The 15,176-nt window shown below is 44.1% G+C and overlaps 1 protein-coding gene across 2 annotated transcripts; it reads left to right on the top strand.

Annotated features, from left to right (window-relative positions):
* Positions 1 to 141: 141 nt before the first annotated feature.
* Positions 142 to 11,574, top strand: LOC137895435 (poly(rC)-binding protein 3-like). 2 transcript variants are annotated; one of them, XM_068740900.1, is made up of 13 exons: positions 142 to 167; positions 3,736 to 3,814; positions 3,979 to 4,002; positions 4,104 to 4,136; positions 4,926 to 5,042; positions 5,202 to 5,333; positions 7,291 to 7,419; positions 8,098 to 8,190; positions 8,743 to 8,784; positions 9,160 to 9,235; positions 9,971 to 10,023; positions 10,709 to 10,878; positions 11,208 to 11,574. In XM_068740900.1, the coding sequence occupies exons 2-13, from the start codon at positions 3,737 to 3,739 to the stop codon at positions 11,572 to 11,574; spliced, it is 1,314 nt and encodes a 437-aa protein (XP_068597001.1). In that variant the 5' UTR covers positions 142 to 167; position 3,736. The 2 variants fall into 2 exon arrangements, with proteins under 2 accessions (XP_068597001.1, XP_068597000.1); XM_068740899.1 differs by lacking the exon at positions 142 to 167 and having other exon boundaries at positions 3,728 to 3,814.
* The last annotated feature ends 3,602 nt before the right edge of the window (positions 11,575 to 15,176 follow it).

Below are 15,176 nucleotides of genomic sequence, written 5' to 3'. Positions count from 1 at the left end.
GAATACTACATCTTGTCGCTGTGTTCTGACAAGGACCTTCAGTGTTTTTATTCATGGGAAAATACACTTGGAGGTTTTATTGAACTCCCAGTTGAGAAGTGAATGCAGAATGGCCTGTGCAGATGTCTGATAGAGGCTCATAGCAGCCATCATTGTTCCAGTGCAACGCAGCGAATAGTAATTAAATATGCCACTTAAGGTTCACTGATTAATTTCCTTCACAATTTTGAAGCTCAACTGAAATGTTTTTTTTCCCCCGATGCAGAAAGGCTGCATTGTATCCGCCATGGCCTCATTACAAGGGCATAATGGCTTGGTGTGGGGGGGGGCGGCAGAGGCAGCGAGTGGGGAGATGCACCCCACAAGGACATTGTGCTTAATGTCTCCAAATATCTCTTAAGCTTCATTATCCTTCCTCGCCCTCAAGGAGTCGTCTTCCCTGTCCACGGCACATATTCCACGCATGGAGATTTATTCCAGAGACTATCTGGCGCTGTTGTCTGCTCCTAATGGCTGGGACCTTCCTGATTAGTTGGTGTGATAGACAGCTATAGTCTTCTCCGTCTGCGCTGGACGGTGTTTGCCCACAGAGCCTCTTCGCCCTACCCTCGGGGGGCCTGCTTGGCTTGCGGGATCTTCGCCCTGAGGAACGCCTCTTTTGGTGGCTGTAGCAGGGAGAATTAGGCAAGAGATGCGGGCTCACTTGCCCTGTGTAAGGGCTTATCTCGGGCTAAGCTGAGGGACTAATAGCAAAGCCAGCCCTCGCTCCAGCTAGTCTGAGGGCACAAGGGAGCCATCTGTCCACTCGGTGCATAGCCGACAACAAAAGGGGGCAAACTTTGAACAGGGACCACAAACCCCCCAAAAAAAGGCTGATCATTGAGGAGATAACGTAGAGAAGAGGAGCCATCATTTTGTATATGAGGTTAGTTCTAATGATTCTTTCTGCATCACAGGCCTCTCGCCGGGCTCCGGGCAGGCTGGCGGCGCCGCTTCCACCGGTAGCGACGCCGCGTCAGCGTAGACGCTGGACATTTCAGGCTTCCTCGTTCATCAAGTGGCGTCTGATTTTAATGGACGAGTCTAAACTCTTATTAGTTCATATGAACTGCTTTGTTTTTGCCTACTCTGTTGTGCTTGAATGTGAGTTATAGTATTGCTTCATTAAATATTACATAGGGGGGGGGGGGGGGGTGGGGGGGGTGCAGAATGTCCCGTACTGATCGTCTGAGATAATCAATTCGTTATGATAAATTATTTCACCAAATGCATGGAATTATTTTTTTCTCTCTAATTGCTGTTGTATCTTAACATCTTTTAAAAATACAATCATCTTTTCGTTACATCTTTCAAAATGCTTTTTTCGGTCTCCAATTCGGAATAGAAAGCCTCATGTAATCCACTTAGTCAGTGTTCTCCATTCTCCTCAAAGACTAATGCTCTTTCTTCCTTTTCACTCTGAACACAAGCCTCTCATTGAACTGCGATATGGGTTCCTGCAGAATGCAGATGTGTAGATGTCGTGCGCTCGTGTTCTGTCGGGGAGTCTTGAGTGGGCGCTGACGTGCGGGAGGTGACAGAAATGGGTCAAAAGGGTCTTAGCATTGACTAAACAAATCCCAGCCGATAGGATTAGACAGAGATGTTGCTGTTTAGCTGATGCATCCACTGTAACTTTATAATGACACGCAGAGGGAAGAAGAGTTGTGCGTCTTATTAAATGTCCTTTAGCTCATTCTGGTGTTATCAACACTGGAATGCACCAGAACATGATCTAATTATAGACTTTGTCTCGGCTTATTTGCTTATCTCCCAGTTGATTAATAGAGTTGTTCAAAACCAACACTCGTGTTTGGTCTTTGTTTTACTGCTTGGTGTGAGTAGAAGCAATATTTTTCAGCCATTCACCTTCCTACAGCTTTATGAAGACTGTAAAGGGGGGGGGGGTCGCTCTTGTTGCTTATTACCTTTTCATAAATCTCTCTGATAAGGAGGTTACCAATCCTGCAGTGCTGAAGTCTTTAACTTCCTGCCTATCGGTGTGTGGCTTGGCATTGCCATAGTAGGCTTCACAAATTTGAAAGGGGGAAATAGCAAGCCTTGTGTAATAATAAAAACATGTCTCCTACCAATGCCTCTTAACATTATCAGACTAGAATCAACTGTAAAAGTTGTAACTTACAGTTACAGGGCTAGGGCTCTCTCTCTCTCTCTCGGTAATTCCACAGCCATTAAATGACCTGTCACATAACCCGAACCGTGTATTCACACATGTGTTTATGTACAGTTTAGTACGGCTATTTGATTGCAGGCAAGTTTTGTTACCTTCTGATAAAGCTGGGCTAAATAATTTGCCCTATTTTTAGTCTGGGTGAAGACCGTCTGCTCGCTGTAGCTTCATATTTACCGTCTTCACCCAGACTGCTGCTGCTAGCAGAGGTTGCAGCTTCATATTTATCGTGCAGAGTAATATCCCACGATTTTCCAAGAGCTATTGCTTCAAAAAAAAAAATGTTTCCATGTCCTTGCATACAGTGTATCCAAATGTACCCCAAGTTTTAAAAAAACTAAAAATGCCCCAAATCTGCAACTCAGTCTTTGTTTTCTGTGTGGCGTGGCCCCTATTTGACCCAGAGCAGTTCTTAAATTGATCATTTGAAAGATACACCAAAATACACCAAACTGCATGCAAGCATGTCCTTCTAAATAGGCAGTTGTGAATCCCGTTTGCACAAGGGAAGAGTCGGGTCCACAGATCCTGGCACCATTTTATCAGAAATGTGATATGAAATTGTGACGGCCCCTGTGGGCGGGGCATAGTCCCTGTGGCGGTGATCAGGGCCATCGGTGACACCTGGCCTAGTTGTTGCGGGTATAACAGGCCATGACCAGCGACACTCTGGGTCTCCCTTTTCTCCTTATATAATATGAAAAATAAAAAATATATAAAATTTCCATCCAAACAGACATATTATTTTGCTCATTTGATAAAATTGTCACCCAGTCGTCTCAGGGAATGTTCTGTGCATAATGTCTTGTTGCCAAATTCTCAGAACCATAAACAAGGTCTGTCATGGTGCAATAATATATCTTTGTTCCACTCCACAGACGCATTCCTTATTTGTTCTGCAAATTTGATGAGACATGTGGCCACAGCATGGAAAATTGGCCCACACATATCACATGACCCCCCCACGCCTAAATGGCTACATTTCTTATCTTAAATAGGACACACAACTTATCGCCATAACTAGAGTCCAATGTCAAGAAGGCATCCAGTGTTGTCTCCCTGCATCACAACCAGAAGACAAACAACAACATCAACGACTGTTTAGAGAACGCCGAAAGAGGGAATTTGGCTTCTTTGGGCATTATTTAAAAAAAAAAGGCTGTTCCATCTTCTGAGCAATTTCCAATTCCACGTTGTTAAGCTAATGATCCATAACATTTGAAACAAGGACGTCGTTTGTCTTTTGCAAACTTAGAAAAGAATGCACAAACAACACAATTCACACCTAATTCATGAAAAAAAGCACAAGAAATGATGCATTTCTCATTTCCTGCAGCTGCATGAGACAATAATGGAATAGAAGCATAGCTAGCATTAGAAAATGCTATACTGTGTAAAGTTATGAAGTAATAAAGTTTGAATAAAAATTGTTACATAATATATAATTATTACAAGGGTCCGTCTCAAATCATTGAATATTTTTCTTCACAGTTTTGAATGCTCAGAATGTCTGACAAGGAAGAAATGGCTTCAGATGGGAGTCTAAATATTACACTGACGTTGAGGCTCCTCATGCATGGGAAGGTAACAAGATGAACATGGATCAGATTATGCAGTGATTTTTTGTTGTTGTAAATGTTCAATGGTCTGGTAAAAAAAAAAAAAACTTTACTAGATGATTAGAATCTGCTCTGGAAAACAAAGAAAACGACAAGAGGCTCTAACAATGTCATAATTTTGTTTCTTAGGAAGTTGGCAGCATAATTGGAAAGGTAAATTTGTTCCTGGATTTATTTCATTCTGACCATCTTGTCTCTTCCCTTTGTAATAACCAAACAATCCTACTGTTTCACTCTTTCCAACATGATTTCAGAAAGGAGAAACAGTAAAGAAAATGCGGGAGGAGGTGAGCGCTCGCTTTGATGTCTTTAGTGGGATCCCTGCCTTTGGCATCAGCTCCTGTCACACCTAACGATTTTTGACAAAATACACTATTTGTCAGCGGTTTGCGTCAACCTAAATAAATAGAACATTCGACACGAAGTGCAGACTGCTGCAACCTCGACAATGGTTCAATTATTCAAGCCCTTGAACTGCAGTTTTTACACGAGAACAGATTCGTACGACGCACCAATGTGCCAGCCTTCACAGACATGCTTCATCAGCAGAGTCCCAAAGATTTTTTCTGTTCATGGTTGAATTTGCAAAAGGACTCGATGCACGAGATCCCCAAAACCCGATTCTCCAAGTATGCTCAAAAATCAGCCACAGAGGTTTTGCGAGACTGTTCAGTCCAGCCGCCCCTAGCAGCCTGTGGATCACGCGCATGTCTGAACCAGGAAGTGCAAACATTTTGCATCCCGTGAAAAATTGGGAGGGCGTCGTTGCCTCCTCAGGCACTGAAAACCTGCAGCAAGAGAAAGGTGGATTCCATCAAACATTGGTTGAATAATTTTGAGACTGCATTGGTCTAAAAAAAAGAAAGAATTTTGTCTTCTATGTTTAAAAACCTAATATATCTCTTCTATGGATCTATTTAAATGGTTTGGGTTCACTCCTAATCCTGATATAGTTACTCTGCAAGCCGAATATATGATGCGAGTTGACAGCTTTTCCTCTCAACTGTCACTGATCCATCGTGGCAGAGCAGCCGTAGCCAATTCAGGAGGGAATAATTGTGGCTTCGTGTTACCAGAGCGGCGCCCGCATCAACATATCAGAAGGCTCCTCTCCAGAGAGAATAGTCACCATCACAGGACCCACAGAAGGCATCTTCAGAGCTTTCTCCATGATCGCACAGAGGTTTGAAGAGGTAAAGTCGCACAGATCAAAGCGCCAAATGTTTTCACGCGACGGGCGCCTTTCAAAAGCGTTGGAGTTTCCAGGACATTGAAGGCTCCTTTTCCACGGAGTTTGATCTGTGAGCGTTAAATGAAGTTAACGTTGTTAATCCTTTTGAATGTCCACCCAGGACATCAGTGCAGGAATGGCAAACAGCAATGTGACGAGCAAGCCGCCGGTGACGCTTCGCCTGGTTTTCCCAGGGAGCCAATGCGGCTCGCTGATCGGAAAAGGAGGTTCAAAGATCAAGGAGATCCGAGAGGTAAGGGCCCCTTTGCTTTCTCTTTTCCTCTTCCTTTTAGATGTCTCCTCAGGAAGTTGATTTTTCTGCAACCAAAATGGGGGCACAGAGCGCAATCCCTGGTGCTTTGATGCCACCAGTATGATCATACACACCTTGCCTTGTAGTTCCCCGGTCATTTAACTCTTTGAGTGCCATTCACGTCTAAAGACATTTTTTGAAACCCCAAACATTCACTTGCCAACCCTGACATTAAACTCTGCCTCTCTTCAATGGCCAATAACTCCGGAACGAGAAATGGTGGGAACACACCATTAAAGAGACTTTAATTTTCAATGTCGGTTCGGCGTTTGCTATGGTCAGAATAGAGAATAATCTGTGGGGCCTCGAAATTCGGGGAAAATGCGTGAAAACAGGGGCAAGAAATTGTGTATTTTCCTGCAATTTGCAAAAATTCCACTTATTATAGTATGTAAAGGCTGCTCGAAGTTCCAAAGTCCTTCAGATGAACACTATTTGTGCTCTCCTCTTTAGACCCACGTTGGCGGTTGGCTCGCAGCTTCTCTCCCTGCCTGCCAAAATGTGTTTGAGCTAATTCATGGGTTTCAGTCACATACCGATGACCTGCGGCTACGCTGTGAGAGATGTTCTCTGTCGAAAATACCTCACCTAACTGCCCTAGAAAAGCAACAACACTTTAGGTTTAGATCCGTATCAATCGCTGACTCCACTCCGGTCTGCCAAACACCTGCCGGATTCAACTTTTGCGGACAGATTCCTCCTCGTCCATAATCCCTCTCCATCCACGGGCAAAGCCCTCAAAGCATTTCAAAGTACAGAAGCTTGCAACTACTTCACATCAGGATGGGCTAAATATGCGGAACCTCATGTGGAGGCTAAACATGTCTGGTGTCATGCAGGAGAACAGACCTTTCTCTCCTGCAGTGGTAAAATGAGACACAAATAACACATCAGCCACTTTGAATTCGTTCTCAAACAGTCAACATAGTTTACAAAAAGACAGCGGCATTGACGACCTAATTGTCGGGGTAATTCCCTGACACACTGTAAGAAATAATTAAACGCACACAAAATGAATCAGGCAGACAAACTTCGATACTTTACCAGTAAGGAGGACCTTGCTCGCCCAGCGGCTGCGACCAAGAGACCTCTCCCCCGGGACCTCACGGTCCTTTTATTAACACGGTGAAAGTAGTTGGTTCTCAGGTATTTACATAGATCCCTACCCCCTTCGATGAAACTAGAGACAAAGGGATCTATACCTAGAGAAACGCTCGTGGCCTCCTCCATCCTAAAAACTCTACAATGAGACAATGAAAATACAACAATAACTCTGACATTTCCCTCCTGGAATTTTCATTTCACATGGCCTAATACTTATACTGTAACATCCTTATCTCTATGGTTACTACAAAACATTCGGTGTTAACTAAACATGCTTCAAACACTATACTAGAACTAAACTATCAGAAAACAATCATAAAAAGAATCAATACAATCACAATCAATACCTGAGTTATTACAATAACTCTGACACTAATTTAATTTGTCTGGAGACGTTGATTAGTAACGCACTAATGCTAATGTTTACGTTAAGTTACTTGCCTGAAACAAAGTGCTCACTGCAAAGTCTGGAGTGTTCTGTAGGAATCCAGTAGATTCAATCCAGCGGCCCCTCTTGATAGCAGCATCCGTCGATCTCGACGTTCAGTATATTTGGGTTAATTAACCCTGTTTTTCAGACTTAGTTGTTGCATTAAACAGGCGGCATCTTGCAAACTCGGTCCTCAAGATGGCGCCGCGAACACTTTGTCACATGAAACGCATGAATATGTAGATGCTTTGAAAAACAACAACAACAACCCTCTCCATCTGAATGATAGAGCGATAGAGTGATAGAGTGCTGTTTCCAACAATAAAAAAGCCTTTATTTCATCTGTTTTCTGCCCATGCTAAGACCACAGGCGCTCAGGTCCAGGTGGCAGGAGACATGCTGCCAGACTCCACAGAGAGGGCTGTCACGATCTCAGGCACGCCGCAGGCCATCACTCACTGCGTGAGACACATTTGCTCGGTGATGCTGGAGGTAAGCACTGCCAAGCATCCAGTGATCTGCACGTTCAATGGCTCCACCTCTCTCAGCAAGAGTTTCATAGTTGTACATTCAGGACATTTGAATTGTGTGTGCTGGTAACATTTAGCCCTTTCAAAGTTTCAGATTTTGTCAATATATTCTATGACATTGACTATTATAATGGCTTTTATCCATTAGCTGACAATTCCAATCGCTGTCTGTTCAATGTTAAAAGCCCTCTTGGTTTCATGCAAAGCACTAATTGGTTGAAAACATAAAGTGATATAAATGCAAAGGTGAAATGCCACAAGCGCTGCGTAAATCACTGAATGCATCAAATTGTGTATTTGTTAACTCAAAATAAAATACAAAATGTTACTTTTAATGACTGCTAAATATGGTAATTTCAAACAGATCATAATTGATTGAATACTGAACTACTGATCCATAAATTCAGCATTTCTGTATTTAAGAGCAATAATCATAAATAATTAAAAACATGAATAATTCCATTTGTTCTATTTGCATTGTCAAATTCCCTGTCGACTCAGATTCATCATGTTTCTTGGGTCCATGATTTCATCCCAATTTCTCAACTGTAACTGCAAAATTGAAATATTTAGCAAATGAGTGCTAAATAAAACCTGTGATTTTATTGGAGCAGAATATAATGGCTTTGGCCGTCTCTAGTCTCCACCAAAAGGGGCAACTATTCCCTACCGTCCCAAGGCCCTGCCAGCCCATGCAGCCCATGCAGTGTTAGCACCACAGTACTCTACACAAGTAAGTAGCCACATTGGATTGGATGCAATATTGTGAGTGTATCATTTTTTTATCAACAAAAACATTACAATTGAATAGTCTTTCTTTTCTGTGATTTTTAAAGTGAGGCTTATAATTGAGCATATTTTCAACGCAATTATACAGTGAAGTCTCTTCATGTTGTTGCCGTAAGCAACAGTCTGAGGCAAATTATTCAGATAAGTTGTAACCTGTTCTGTAGAAATTAAGGACTTATTGTGTTACGACTAAAGCTGAGGCTCTCAATGAGCCGGCTATTGCTGCGCTGAATTTTGCGCCATCTGTTCTGGCCTCTCACGCGTTTGTTCATGATGTCATTGGATTTCCGAGCATGGTCAAAAGAGCGCGGAACAGCAGATGGCATTTCGATTACATTCCATCAAATCAAATGTGCATTAGCGCTTTGAAGGCGAGGGAAAGTGGATGGATTCTCTGTGTTAGTTTTCATGCACCGTGACCTTCTCTAGTCACACGTCAGAACACGTCTGTCCCTCGCAGTCGTATGGCCGCAACCTTTCTCGTGTTTCTTCCCAGGCTTTCGCAATCCCCGGGCCGTATACCTTTTCACATCCAGATGTAAGTATGCTTGTTTGAGTGACTGACAGCTTACCCTGAAGACCTACCACTCCTTCCAAACCACCACTACTACTACGCCCTTTGTGTACCCCTGCGCTCTAAAGATGAAACTCTTACCAACCCTTATCTGCTGGCACCACTAACGCTAACAGACAGCAGCAGCATGCTCTGATTAAACAGCGAAGCTCCAAATGATTAGCTCTCCTTAGCTGTGACTGTATTTTCCAGATGGCCGCTACGATCAGCCAGTAAGCGTCGCCATGACACCGTTAGAGTAGCTTGTGAACATCAAGGTTGGCTTTGGACCGCCGTTGTTAGCTCTTCTGGAATAATTCCGTTTGATTGGTTAGTTCTAACTTCCGTCCTACCCTGCAGTTGACCAAGCTTCACCAGTTGGCTATGCAGCATATCCCCCTCCCTTCCCTTGGGCAGAGCAATCCTACCTTCCCTGGTACGTACCGACGACTCACTGGGGAAGTCCATCTATCCCTCTAATGTCACTCCTCTCTGAATCACACCAGCAAATGCACCTACCAGGGTGTCTCCGCCTCTCAGAGTGTGCAGACTCCTGATGAAAAGTTCAAGTATTTGCATCAATTTGAATCGACCATAGACGTTTTAAGGTTGAGCACCAGAGCGATCGATGATCACTGTTTGGAATCCGTTTCACAGCTCGAAGAAAACAGAACGAAAGAGGAATTTCTCACATTTCCCTTTCTCTGAGAGGAAAATGTGAGAAATTACAAATATTCACGGCTGAGCAAATATTTCACTATTTCTCATATCCCCTCTAAATTTCAGCTGCATTTCCCTCCTTTCTCTATTCAAAAACAAATCCTGACGTGGCAACCCCCATCCTTTACCTTTGCAACATTTCTTCTCCAACTCTAACATTGCCTGGCCCTGTCCATCCCTGACCTACATTTCCCACACTCTGTCGAAACTAACTGAGCACAGAACAGTTCATTTTGACTATATATGCAGAACTGGTGTTTAGTAAATACACTCTAGGTAATGAAAATGTAATTTTCTGTATTTACGCTATGCTGTGGATAAAGTGTGCGCTGAATGCTGGACGTATACAGTATAGCAGTGTGCGAGTGATGAACTAGATAAAGTAGGGCAACTTGTCCTACCATGAAAGTGAAACCCGTTAGTGCCATACTTCACTTGCTCTACTTCACAGGATTGGATGCATCGGCCCCCACAAGTTCACAAGAGCTGGCGTTACCTAATGACGTGAGTGCCACTGTGTTTATGCCGCTCCGGAATCACATCATTAGTCCTAGTTGTTTCATGCCCCATTGCTGCAAGGGTTTCGCCTTATTAGCTACAAGAGGAAATTCATCCTTCGTCCATTTTTTTCGACCTAAGATCTTAAATTCTTTTTTCTTTTTGCATGCAATGCACACACACACACACACACACACACAACGAAATTACATTTACACCCTGTATTGGGCCCCTGTGAACAGCCCACACTGTGTCGGGACTTGACCTGGTGCCCCCCTGGTGCCCAACCCAAGTCTGAGCCAATACCACACCCAAAATTCAGTGGCCCGAATGGGGTCTTTTTTTAATTACCGTTAGATTTTCATCTCTTGAATGTTTTTGGATACTCTCAATAATTTCTCTCCACAAAGGAGGTTCTGTTTTTGCCGTCCTTCATCAAGACACTGTGGATTTAGTGGTGGACAAACGGATTTGTTGTATCTTCAAAAGCTCTGGATCGAGATCCAGAAGAATCCGCCATTACTGAAAGTCTTCTTTTTGTGTTTAACTTCTAATGTCATGATATAAATGTGAATCCAAATGTTTTATTTTCATGGTTAAGGAATCGAAAGCATTTAGTTGCTTCTGCATGCGGTTTTGAAGTCTAAATCCGAATTGCTATTCACATGTTTGCACTACCCCCCCCCCCTAGTTCATTGGCTGCATAATTGGAAGACAAGGCAGCAAGATCAATGAAATTCGCCAGGTCTCTGGAGCACATATCAAGATTGCCAGCGCCATGGAAGGTTCAGCCATGCGCCAAGTGACAATAACAGGCTCGCCGGGCAGCATTAGCGTGGCTCAGTACCTCATCAATGCCAGGTGAGACATTTTAAAATGCAAAGCGGAGCTTCGCTTTGCTGCCTGGCGACAATGCAGCTGCAGCCATGCGACCACGAATTAGGTGAGAGTTCCCGCCGTCGGGGGGCGGGGCTCGATTTGTGCCATGTCATCGCTTTGTTCTCTTGGCTGCATGAAAATCCTTATCTCTTGTTTTTTAACACAATACTTTGTTGATTCTTTTTGTTTTTCTCCTCTCTCTCACCCCTCTTCTCCTTTCTCCCACCCACTCGTTCCCCTTTTCATTTTCCACCATCTCCTCTTAACCCTTCACCGCCCAAACTCCCCTTTCCCAACGTCCTGCCCTGCAGCCTAGAGATGGCTAAATACACCATGCAGGCCGCTGCCGCTGCCGCCACGACCCCGGTGGACCTCAGCCTGGGCTTCCCCCAGTCCACTCCCACTGCCTCCGCCGCTGCTACCTCTATGGCTGTCCTAGCGGCCACCACCCCAGCCCCCACCACCATTAACGTCCACCCTTCTTCCACCTTGCCAACCATCCAAAACCCCCACTACGCCATCCCTGTTTCCAGTCTGCTTGGCATGAAAGGTCTTCCTCTCCTGGCTGTCCACCCGGCAGCGGCTGCTAGCCTAGCGCAGGGTTTAGCCCCTTACAGCACAAAAATGGCAACAGCCGGTGTCAAGAAATCAGAGCGGCAGAAGTTTGCTCCTTATTGATGTCTGCTTGTTCAGACTAGTTAGTGTGATTGACCGGTAAGGGATTAGGATTAACAAAATATCATTTAAAATTGGATATGCAGTGGTAAAAAAAAACAAAAAGCTTACACCGATGTGACCATGCACACATTGGTGTAAGCTGTTTTTATTTATTTTACCTATTGTAAGCTGTTTTTTTTATATTTATTTTAGTACTTGTTCTCTATAAATCAATAGATTAGTCGAGACAGAATTAAAAAACTGTAGTGTTAAACTTCCTCAATAATTGAAACGGCAGTGGTTCTTATTAACTCATGATAAATAAACATGTCACTCAGGCTTTTCTTAATGTCCCCGAAAAAGACATTTTCCAAATGGATTCATCCAGTACGGGTATTTCTCATGATACAAATACTGACTTAACTTTCCATTTTGTGTCACAAATTTACAAGCAGTTTGTGTTATAAAATATAAAACCTAATCATGTTTGTTAAATGGCAGCAGAAAACCACAGATTTAGTTTTTTTACTTGACGTATACCTGTTAATAGACATTTTATTTGTGTGTTTCTAGTGTCTACGCCCTGAAAAATGTAGATTTACTGTTGAATTTTAAATAAATCTGACTTTTTATGAAGAAACTTTGTTCATTTTGCTAACAATTATGATGAAGAGCGTTTCCTACTTTGGCTGATTGCACTGAGAATTTATGAGCATCATTTACTTTTAAGTAGCTTTGAATTTATATCTTCATTAAGATAAAATTACAGCTGATAAATCAGGTAACACTGAAGCTGTTGCTTTCAAAATACTGTATCAGTTCTCAGGAGAAAATCTACTTGGTGCCATCAAGCTTTTGTTGTGTGGAAACAAAATGATAGAATAAATAATTTGTCTTTACATACCGTCAATTAAGGTTCCTTATTTATGTGATATTGTTTTAAATATCACATGAAAGGGGTCTAAAAGCCCTGCATTACTGAAAAACAAACAACAAACAACAAACAACCAAACTCTCCTGACTGTATCCTGATCCAATCCAAAATAAATGGGGGTTTCCAGCTGCTTCCCAACCCTTCCATCGAAATTCCTCAAAATCCATCGAGATGTTTGCGTCAACACGGATGTGGTGATTAAAGCCCGAGTCTGCAATATCAAAGAAAGTGAATCCAAATCCCTTACTGCCCCTTTATTAGGATCCACTCCAATGTTTTATGAGTTGGTTTCCTTTCTTCCTCACCGACCACTCGCCTAAGCCATCAATCCATCCATCCATCCATCCATCCATCCGTCCGTCTGTCTGTCCATCCATCGCTTATCCTGGGCCCGGTCGCAGAGCTAACAGTCTGATTTCCAGACGTCCCTCTCCCCAGACACTTCCTCCGAAATAGACGCCCCAGCCACCTCAGCTGACTCCTCTCGGCGTGGAGGAGCAGCAGCTCTACTCCGAGTTCCTCCCTGGTGACTGAGCTTCACCAGGGAGGAACCCAGAACTCACCTCCGGTCATGACCCAGAGCTCATGGCCGTCGGTGAGAGCAGGAACGTAGGTTGGCCGGTAAATCCGAGAGTTCTGCCTTTCGGCTCAGCTCCTCCTCCACCACGACGGACCTATCTAACGACGCCATCGCTGCAGCCGCCGCGCCGATCCGTCTGTCAGCCTCAGGCTCCACCCCTCCCTCACCTGTGAACAAGAGGCAAAGAGTCCCCACCAACCCGGAGAGGGCAGACCACCTGTTTCCGTTTGATGTTAGATTTCATTCATTTGATGTCTTATCTTTGCTATTTAAAGTGTTCATGTGAGAGCTTATTGTATCAAACAACTACAGATTGTAGTTTGTTAATCGACATGGTGTGTAGTTCCATGTGGGACGTTTCCACAGCAGGGCTCCAAACATTGAAATGGAGATAATCAATAATGGGGTCCTGACTTTTGAAGGTGTTTTGCATGCATGCAGGCTGATGCGTGCCCGGGGCGGTTATGTACGGTGGCCCTGAAGTGCAAAACACAACAACAAATTGTAGCGCACACAATAAAAAAGGAATCACGCAAACAAAAGAGGTCCGACCGGAAAAGGTAGGTACCTGCCGTGACCGGGGCCTGGATGCGGATTGGATTGTCTTTCTGACCAAAGTTTATATGTAATTATTACCGGAGAAATGATCAGGAATTACTTTGATGCGGGACATGCTGTCGAGGGCAAAACGAATTCTAGTCTCTGACGCGGTTCTCTTACCTGGTACTAAATGATAAGAAACATTTCGCTCCGTGCTTCTGTCCAATCAGCATCAGGGCCCCGGTCACGGGGACCGTTCTTGTTTGCGTGATTCCTTTTTTATTGTGTGCGTTACGATTTGTTGCTGTGTTTTGCACTTCAGGGCCACCGTAGGTTATGGCTTCGTTTTAAAACGAGGCTGCGCTCGTTTTGTCCTTATTTCCCTGCTCCTCCCCGACCCACGCGTGTCTCTGCGAACGGCTCCGCCTGGCGGACAACCGTGGGAACGTGACGCCTGAACCCGAGCCTCCAACCCACCTCCCCATTAATATTGTCGCCACAAAGAAAAAGTGCCAGTCAGGAGCGCATCAGGAGCTGCGCGCGGACCAGACGACGCGCGCCGATCAAAGTTGCGTCACGGCGCTGACCTGCGAGCGCTTCTCATGGATCGTGCGCGTCCGTGTGGCCGGACGAGCGTCGTTTTCCATCCTTTGAACGCTGATCCAGACCCCGCGCACTGGCGGATGCTCCGTGAATCACAGGTGAATGTTTCCGCGTTGCTTGTAACCGGATGCGGCTTTTTTAATGAAACACGTGTGCGTGTTTCTCTCTCTCTCTCTCGATTGCGTGGATATATAAACCCTGATTTTAGTGAAACTTTGAGTTTCTGTTCGCGTGGGTTTCCTGACGATTTAGTCGTCGCGACAAACATAATCGCTGATTATTAGTATATCTGGCATCGATCTGCGCGTAAACGGCACGGGCGGCGGAGGGAACCGCGCGTTGTCGCACCTGTGGAGGCGACGCGTGGCTCAGACTGAAGATGCGCGACGCTCGCTCACATCCTCTCAGTCAAAGCACGCACAACGTGTTGCACGTTTAATGCGTGCACGTTTAATGCGTGCACATTTTCACCAAAGCGAATGATGGTCAAAAATGTCCACATTTATTTTTTGGGGCACGAATTTGAGATTTGTACACATTTTATTTAAATCTGAATAAATCTCTGGGTGTGACAGAAGAAAGTCAGAAAGACAGCATCATCATCATCATCATCATCATCATCATCATCTTCATCATCATCATCATCATCATCATCTTCATCATCATCATCATCATCTGTCGTTGTCGCCTCTGGGTAGCATGAAGCTGATTTACAGCTCATAATGCAAGCCCTTTCCCTCAGACGCCCTGCTTGTGTGAAGTTTCTTATTTTTACCACCATCATCTTCAGATTCTATTCGACTTTTGTCATTTTTCTCGATGTGGGAAACTCCTAAGAAATAGAAATAATTCAATTATAAATCAGGCAGACCGGCAGCAGTTTATTTTTACTCGCTATAGCAGATTCTGCTGAATCCTACTTTAATGTTGTCTATTGTTCTAATCACAATTTCCCACACTGGTGCA

Source organism: Brachionichthys hirsutus, chromosome 7, assembly GCF_040956055.1.
Source record: "Brachionichthys hirsutus isolate HB-005 chromosome 7, CSIRO-AGI_Bhir_v1, whole genome shotgun sequence".
Classification (NCBI taxonomy): domain Eukaryota; kingdom Metazoa; phylum Chordata; class Actinopteri; order Lophiiformes; family Brachionichthyidae; genus Brachionichthys; species Brachionichthys hirsutus.
This window is presented reverse-complemented; position numbering and strand designations above follow the sequence as displayed.

Bases quoted from the DNA above. Each gene is read 5' to 3' on its own strand.
- LOC137895435 (XM_068740899.1), top strand. From the start codon at position 3,728: ATGCTCAGAATGTCTGACAAGGAAGAAATGGCTTCAGATGGGAGTCTA. The intron at 8,191-8,742 runs GTAAGTAGCCAC...GTTTCTTCCCAG, and splicing joins CACCACAGTACTCTACACAA to GCTTTCGCAATCCCCGGGCC. The intron at 8,785-9,159 runs GTAAGTATGCTT...CCTACCCTGCAG, and splicing joins ATACCTTTTCACATCCAGAT to TTGACCAAGCTTCACCAGTT.